Source organism: Hyperolius riggenbachi, chromosome 8 (genome assembly GCF_040937935.1).
Source record: "Hyperolius riggenbachi isolate aHypRig1 chromosome 8, aHypRig1.pri, whole genome shotgun sequence".
NCBI lineage: Eukaryota > Metazoa > Chordata > Amphibia > Anura > Hyperoliidae > Hyperolius > Hyperolius riggenbachi.
The window spans coordinates 130,934,017-130,942,762 of record NC_090653.1 but is presented as its reverse complement, the minus strand read 5'-3'; the positions used below and the strand labels follow the sequence as shown (position 1 = coordinate 130,942,762).

Sequence of the window (8,746 nt, the reverse complement as noted above, 5' to 3'; positions counted from 1 at the left end):
GAGGCCGGGCAGCGGGCGGTTCAGCAGTGAACCGCCCGCTGCCCGGCCTCCCTCAACGCGTCACTCTCCGGACTCCTCCTCCTCATTCAGTCACTGCATAGTGCCGCCCACTGCCAGCCACCCACACTACCACCGGACACAGCAGGTACTTCTTGAAACTTTGTTATGGGGAAGCGGGCAGAGGGGGGAGCGCTAGCGGAGGGGGTGGGGGGAATTTCCGACCCCCCCCGCGATCGGGGCATGCTCCCCCCTTATGCCTGCGACCCCATAGGGCCCCCAAAAGCTGGATGTTCGGAAAGTTCGGGGTTCGGCCCGAACATGCCGAACATCTCGGCCATGTTCGGCGAACTTTCCCGAACCCGAACATCCAGGTGTTCGCCCATCACTAATGCTTGTTCAGGGTCTGTGACTAAAAGTATTAGAGAAAGGATCAGCAGGACAGCCAGGCAACTGGTATTGCTTTAGAGGAAATAAATATGGCAGCCTCCATATCTCTCTCACTTCATGTGTCCTTTAATTCAAACATCTGATCTGCATGCTTGTTTTTGTTCTATGGCTAAAAGTATCAGAGGCAGAAGATCGGCAGGACATCCAGGTAATGTGCATTCTTTAAAAGGAAATAAATATGGTGTCCTCCATATCCCTCTCACTTCTGTTTTTCACATTTTTGCATTCCTTAGTAAATCCTATCTTACGTCTGCACTCAGCTCTAGCTAATACTGCCAACTAGCCCAACAATGATCATTGCTTACAAGTTCTGATTTACATAGCAGCTTAGGCAGAACAGTAACAGCATGCTGAGAATTTCTGTAGCTGTGTAAACATTCCTTGTTCTGTTGCTAGTAGTAACACGCACAATGCCAGGTCCACAAAATCCTTGGTTTATCACAGTATCTAAAATATGAACTGTCGTGATTGTCCAACAGCAACATATTAGAATGAATCTCACTGGTATTTTGTGGAATGACACAGACCAGGGGTCAGGAACCTTTTGGCTGAGAGAGCCATAAACACTGCATATTTTGAAATGTAATTCCGTGAGAGCCATACAAGATGTTTCAAACTGGAACAGTAGGGCTCACGTCCCTGTTGCCATGGTAATGTGTATACAGTTGATCCGCCGGGCAGCGGAAGTGTCAGATACGTCTTCAGCTTCTCTTGGGTTTCAGCAACATCAGCAATTTCCCTGAGAGACAGACAAGAGAAATATAGACTAATAGCTTGTACCATTAGCTAGCTGACTTGGGAGTTGATTCACTTTGTAGGACGAGATCCCCACACTTTTGCCCAATAGGCTGCCTGTCAAGTGACAGGCAGTCTATTGGGCCAATCAAAGTGTGAGAATCTCGTCCTACAAAGTCATTGGACCTGACAGGGCCCAGAGTAGGACAAATGAAGCAGCTGTTCATTTTGGAGGTAGCGCGAGTAAGTTAGTAGTGCATGCTACAGCACTAGTGTGCCTACTTTGAAAATGTTACTTGTGCTGCCACACTAAGCTGCGCTGCTTGAGCAGTATAGCTTAGTGAATCAACCCCTATTGATTTGTATGTGAGCCAGATGTAGCCATCAAAAGAGCCACATCTGGCTCCCGAGCCATATAGGTTCCCTACCCCTGACACAGACAGTTGTTGATATATACGGTAAGCATCACATTCTATTCAGCTGCATTTTGTTAACATTGTCAATGCATAGTTCATATTAGCTAAGATGTAACTTATAGAGGACTAGTAGACCTAAGCCCGTTTCAAAACGGGCTCCAGGTCTGTGTCGAATCCCCTCCCCTCTCCTCTACTCCCTTCCCTCCCTCACACTCTCCCAGGGCCGCAGCGCACCCACCATGCGCGCACGCCGCCTGGCCGTCCTCCCTCAGCTCTCCTCAGTTTCTGTGTCCCTCCCTGCACATGCGCAGTAGCGCAAAACACGGGACACATACACACACAAACAGGAAGTGCAGGGATGGGACGCAGAGACAGTTTGGTTTTATTATAGAGGATGCTAAATAGCCATAATGAATTGTCACACTGTATGGGAAATGTCCGTTATTCGTTTGACTGTTAATAAGGAGATGGCTTGCTCTTCTTTCCAGCAAAGCAGGATAGCCAAGTACAGATGAGCATGGTGACTGCTGCCCCACTTCCTGTGCAATAATACGCCCAGCCTAGCTTGCAAGTACCTGGAACACAGGACAGAACAAATATATTACTATATTACTTTTATACTGAATTCTTTATATGGGCCCTATCATGGCCATTTTGCTGCCCTATGAAATCCCCATTAGGCCTGATGCACAAAATTGTGGTAATATTGCCGTGCACAGACATCACATGGCAATTTTACCCTTACTGCGGACACTGTACCATGAGCTACGTTTTAAGTGAAACCCGCGGTATTTGACTGGCATGACCATTGCTAAGGTAACGCGTTACTAACAGTAATGCTAGTTAGTAATGCATGCTACTATAGCAATGGTGGCGCTAGTCGATGTCTGTGCAGGGCTGTCTGTGCACGGCAATATTACCAGACTTTCGTGCATCAACCACATTGTCACTCCCTTCCTCACAAATAATGTTGTATAAGTTTCCATTGGAAAAAAAAATCTCAACCTAAATGAGACTCCAAAAGCTATCATTGCACAAGGCATTGAATGAAAACTATTTATACTTTATTCTAACAATTGTTTTGCCCTTTTAAGTTCTACGTTATTGGGCTGCCTAGTTGTTTTGGCTTGTCCTATGAAGCTTCTGCCCAATATTAGCAGCACTGTTCCCTAACCATCATGCAACAGCAGTTGTGTACAAGAGTCCCATAGAAAACAGTGTGCTCAGCATGGTTCTTTGGTTCTTCATCCAACTTGGGGCACCCTAGGCAACAGCCTAGTTTTCTAGTTTGCATATAAATAAAGTTCAGCTTACTTTACAACTACGGGCTGCCAACCTTACTGCCTTCACAAGTGCTAGGTTCCTGGCTATAATACTTATCCTGATTCTTTATGAACCTCTCCCCTGGAGCAAGTATATAGAGCAGGTTTTCTGATTTTCGAATCTGCACACACTTGTACCCATTGCTTTTACCAATGTAATACTATATGCCACTATTTGTTTATCTATACTTTTTGAGGAAAAAAAGATATGTAAAAAAATAAATAAAAAAATAAACATGTAGTCTAATTTATTGCTGTTTCTGACTGCACATAAATCTATTTAGGATGGGCTATTCACTGTATACAGTATATGAGTACCCTTATTGAATTTGTTTTTGGCTATGTACAATATATCAAGACACTGAAAGCCCCCTCTCCTCTTACAGTAAATTGGTAATATTGCAGAAAGAAAATTACAAATTGAGTTTTATTTTGGATTCATCTGATCCAATTTTGGTTTTCTAAACAGATCCCATATAAGTAACTACCAGTATAGGCACACACGCCATGGTACACACCTGCTGCCATTCCACGGGAGCTCTTTGTGATGACGCCCAGCAGATATGTTGCTATTACATTTTTTCCTATGATTTAAATGTGGAATTTTCCCTAATATACTGAACTAAGTTGTACTGATGAAACAAGTTTGGTCTAAGAACCTGTTAATCCAGGATCACTCTTGAAGAAGTGAACAACACTTATACTAAAGTTCACGAAACACATTGAGTCGGCTCTCTAAACCTCAGTTACAAAACACTAATCCAATCTTTTAAATAGACACAGGTTTGAATGATTTGTTGGATTCTGAATGAGTTAACATTTGAACCCTCATTTTACATGTAACCTAGGGAGTGGGGCATGACCAAGAACAGTCTGAACCTGAAATTACATTAATGCACCAGCCCTAAGGGGACCATCAGTTATGTCCAGAGTGTTCCCGCCACCTAAGTAATTATGCAGATGAGGTTTAATGTCTTACCGGGGACAGGAATAATGTACTCTTGTGGTAAATGCTAGAATTAATTTTTAATGTTGTGTAATTGCCTTTTGCTTTACCCAAGCTGCCATTCCAATTTGATTCTTATATATATTATAGTATTCATAGTATCTGCTCTGCATCATTCCATGGTCTGAGAAACCGTTTCATTTTTTTCCCCATTTCATAATCCCGAGATATTTATAACCAGTTGTGAAATTGTCATTTCATACATCATTTACAGAGCAAGTATGCTGGAATGTAAAATGTTACAAACAATACGCATGGTGTCTTTTCTTAATAACAACATCACAATACCATGTTTATTGTGTGTGTGTGTGTGGGGGGGGGGGGGGGGGGGGGTTAAAATAGCATTCTGGGCAAAACCATTACAAGTGGAGAAAAAAAAAGTTGTATTTTTTTTCTATTACTATCTGTGCCCCCACTGGGCAACACTCTTGCCTTGCAGCATCCTGTTTGAATCCTAGAGAGACATTGCAAAGTGACCCCCACTGAAGGACAGTAAAGATGGCCACATATTAAAGTGCACCCGAGGTGACGTGTGACATGAGGAGATAAGCATGTGTACGTAGAGTGCAAAACATATAAATGACCAGGCTGGTTTACTTGTTGTATTTTGCTGCCTGAAAAAGTTAATTGTTAGCCATGGAAGTGACAGCTTCTGTCTTGTCGGTACCTTGTCGGGAATATAGGCAGGAGGCTTTGTAAGTCTTCGGGAGTCCCATTGCTCCCGAAGACAGGCGGCTCCGTACTGTGCCTGTTGCACTCGCACAATTTCTTGCGCACTCACTCATGTGCAGTACAGAGCTGCCCGTCTTTGGGAGCACTTGGGCTCCTAAAGACTTCCGAAGCCTCCTACGGTGGGGGGTTAAAACAGAGGAATTAGAGATGGGACGAGTGGATCAATAGAGGAACAGGGAGGCTCTATAAGACCTAGAGCCTTCCCTCTCCTTAGGTGAGTATATGGGGTTTTTATTTCTACTTCCCATTAGCTTTAACACATGTGTTTTTTTACAGTAGCCAGAGATTAAATTGAGGAAACGCATACGCTGTGTGGAAAAGTAGTGCAGGTTTTATATTTTTTTCAACTCTTTGCAGAATTGCAGGTGCATCCTGAAAACACAGTGGCCCCATAGAAAATCATTATATGTTTTTTCCTGTTGGCAAATAGGCGAAGTAGTCGAGTGATAGGGCCAAAATGCAAACATTCTTAATTTATTGGACTTTGGCCAGCCAAAACTCAAAATGACCAGACCACTGATTTATGGCCTTATCCACACCCTCTGTCTCCTTCTTTACACCTCCATTCCACCACTACTATTCATACTCCACATAGTAAAGAAGCACAGCTGGGGGAAATACTGCATAATGCGGAGTCGCTGTCTGGCCAGTACAAAATTATGTAATGCCAAAAGATAGATGTAATGATCCGCTCAGCTGGCTGCACAGGCAGACAGCTGTTTGACCATTCCTCAAGTCTGTGGGCTGCAGGTCTCTGGAAGAGAGACCTGTCTTCACTTTGCAAGTTTCAGACCTGCTCTGCTGCTGAGGAATTTGCATACATTTGTCATGCAAATTGCCTAGCCGCCTCCTTTGAAGGCTTGCAGCATAAATGCCATGTGATTCCACAATCCTTTGCTGGTCATGATGGTTTGTTAATACACTCCTGGAGTGTCAGCCTTGCTATTGTTTGCTAAGATTATCTTAGAGTATTCCTGGGGACTGCACTAGGCATCCCATTAGTGCAGTTAGGTTGTATTATCTGTATTGCCTGTCTTGTCTTGCCCTTGCGATTGCACTGTCGCCAGCGGTTGGCGATGGTGAATCGTTTGGTCCAGTACCTGGATCGCACTTGCCCTAGCAGTAGTGGCAGTGGATCTTTCTAGATTATGTCTTGGAGTTTTACCGTAGCTGCGGTTGCTACTGGTTACTCCTTCTGTCTGTCTTGCCATGTGGATCGCACTTGCTCTGGCGGAAAGAGCAGTGGATCCTGCTAGGCCTATTCCTGTACTCGGATCCCACTTGCTCTGGTGGAAAAGAGCAGTGGATCCTGCTAACTCTGTTTCTGTACTTGAATCACACTTGCTCTGGTGGAAAAGAGCATTGGATCTTGCTAGCTCTGTTTCTATACTGGGATCACACTTGCTCTGGTGGAAAAGAGCAGTGGATCCAACTAGTTCCGTGTCTGTTCTTGGATCACACTTGCTCTGGTGGAAAAGAGCAGTGGATCCTGCTAGCCTTGTTTCTCTACTTGGTTTACACTCGCTCTGGCGGAAAGAGTAGTGGATCCTTCCTGTCCTATCCCTGTACCCTGGCGGAAGAGCGGTGGATCTTATCTGACCTATACCTGTTTTCCGTTTGTCTGTCTGTCTGGAGCAAACGCTTGCGGTTGTCTGCGGTAAGGCAGCCGTTTAGCAAGCGTTCCTGTTATTTGTTCATTTGTGTTCATTCGTTAGTCAGGGTGGCGTGCTTGTCTCTGTTGCGCTTCACGTGCGTAGACCGTGCCGTAAACGCGCTTGTCGCTGTTGCGCCTAACGCGTGGTGACCGCGTTTAGGTATTGCGTTTATTATTTGACATTCTCATTGTATGATATGCTGTGTCTTTCTCTCTGCTCCTGTGTTTAACCTTTACTCTGTCTTGTGTCACTATTGGCAATCGCCACTCTTGCAATTGCGTTCCTACTTTGTCTCTGCTGTTGTGTGTTCACTGTCACTGGTTGGCAACTAGATTGGTGCACACACATACATTCTGTTCCTGTGCTCATTCTCATTGGCAATCACATCTCTTGCGATTACGTTCTCACTTGGTTTCCACTGTTGTGTGTTCGCCGTCACTGGTTAGCGGCTAGATTGGTGGACATACATACATTCCTTCTCTGTGCTTATTTAGTCTTGTGTCGCTGTTAGCAATCGCCATCTCCTGCGATTGCTTTCCCACCTGGTCTTCACGGTTGTGTGTTCATCGTCGCTCTGGCGACTAGATTTGTGGACACACATACACCCTGTCTCTGTGCTCTCTCTCTTTAGGGGCTATCTTGCCCTGCATCACTTCCCCTCGTACAATTCCTATCTGGCATCCGTGGCTGTGAAGAGGATCTGTTCCTCTGCACTCCACAGCTCCATCTGCCGGCAGGAATTCCCCTCTACAGGTGCATAGCATCATTGTTGGGTTCTCTCAGATTATACGCTTTTGGAGGATTTCCGCAGTGTCAGCGTGCATCCTGTGCGCTGACCACGGGAATAATTCCACAAACAGGGATGTGTCTGAGAGGAAAAAAAACAGCCTGTCCAAGCAAAGATGGTTACCTGGCACCCAAGTCCATCGCCTTTGTTGCCTCTGTGTAGATTGAGGCCAGTATGTTACTGCACTTTGCACATCCTATTGCTTCATCCACTGCTTTACTTAAGAAGTCTTACGTGTTTTCCACCATGAATGAGTTAAGCAGCCATGAAAGTAATGTAACTATAATGTGTATCTAGTGTTGCACTAATGGAAAGCCTGCTGTATTGATTTCAATTCCTCACGGTTATAATGAGTTTTACACCGACTCACAGCTAGTGGCTCTCATACACATTCTCACAGGCCAAGATTGGTGATCGTGAGTCACTAGTTACCTAATTGGAACTGACTGGATACATTGCCACACGCCTGCTGGATTTCAGGACTGTTCCAGCCCAATGGATACAGGGCACATCCAGAGCTAATGAGGAGTCCTGCAGAGACAAAAATGGGCATGCTTGTTTATGCAGCATGATTCACACAGTAATCTACCATGTTCATTACAACCAATTACACGGCTACACACAGGAACAATGCTTTTATCAGTACGTGTACTGCCTGGAAATATGCAAACATCTCACAACGATATAAATACTGCAAAAAAGTGCTAAAATGAGAGGTGCATATGTTGGGAAAGATTAAGGGCTCATTAACACTACACAACGCATACACAAACACGATTCCGTGCATACGTTGCTATCGCCCGGTCAACGCACACGGAATGCACGTCGGGGTGCGCTAAGCACAGAAGTCAGCAGCTGTACTTATCTGGTAATGTGTGCGTCGTGCCCACATCGTAACGCATGGGAACGCACACCTGTAGTGTGAATGGTAACATGAAAGTCCATGGACTTTCATGTTGCCATATGCATCGTGCACAATGTGCGTTGCGTCAAAACTGACAGCACAGCACATAGTGTGAATGAGCCCTACATCTGATCACGTTAACCCAATCCAATCCTATTTTGCAATCACCCACATCGCCACAAGGACTTATTTGTTTCCGGTTTGCTGTGGGGACAGTGGGTGATCGTGAAAATGCAGCAGCGGTGATCCAGAAGGGTCTGTGCCTTCTCACTGTAGAGTGAGGAGGCGACCTGGCATCAGGGGGAGGGGTCGACTCACACCATAGCTCCGCCCCTTTGCACATGCGCCAGTGTAATTCCATTATTACGTGGCACTATATGTTGCTGGAGCTGGAGGGGATCAACATGTCGGACCAGATCCATCAGCGGCTCCCTACAGTAAACCACAATGCACCAATGTGCATATCGTCGATATGACTCATCAGGGGCTCCTGATGAGTCATATCGACGAAACTAGTAGGGCGGAGCCAAAGGAGTGAAGCAGACGCTAGATGAGCCTGGGACAACTTGATTTGATATGCGCATTTTAAATTGGAAATTTGTAAGTGCACTACTTTTTTAATGTTTTAAATAAAAAGGGAGTTACACTATATCCAGTCTGTTAGAGTCTTAGGAAATCCTATATTGGAGGAAATGATCATAACACACTTTCAAGCGCTGATTGCTGATCTGTGCTGGGTCGG

The 8,746-nt window shown here is 45.0% G+C and overlaps 1 protein-coding gene across 1 annotated transcript in view; it reads right to left on the bottom strand.

Moving 5' to 3' along the window:
* Positions 1-262: 262 nt before the first annotated feature.
* Positions 263-8,746, bottom strand: part of LHFPL1 (LHFPL tetraspan subfamily member 1) — a 72,393-nt gene continuing 63,909 nt past the window's right edge. The window contains exons 3-4 of the mRNA XM_068249596.1: positions 7,533-7,631; positions 263-2,173 (exon numbers count right to left, since the gene is read on the bottom strand). Of these exons, the coding sequence (XP_068105697.1) occupies positions 2,055-2,173; positions 7,533-7,631 (218 nt within the window). The 3' untranslated portion in view covers positions 263-2,054. The remainder of the gene's footprint in view (positions 2,174-7,532; positions 7,632-8,746) is intronic.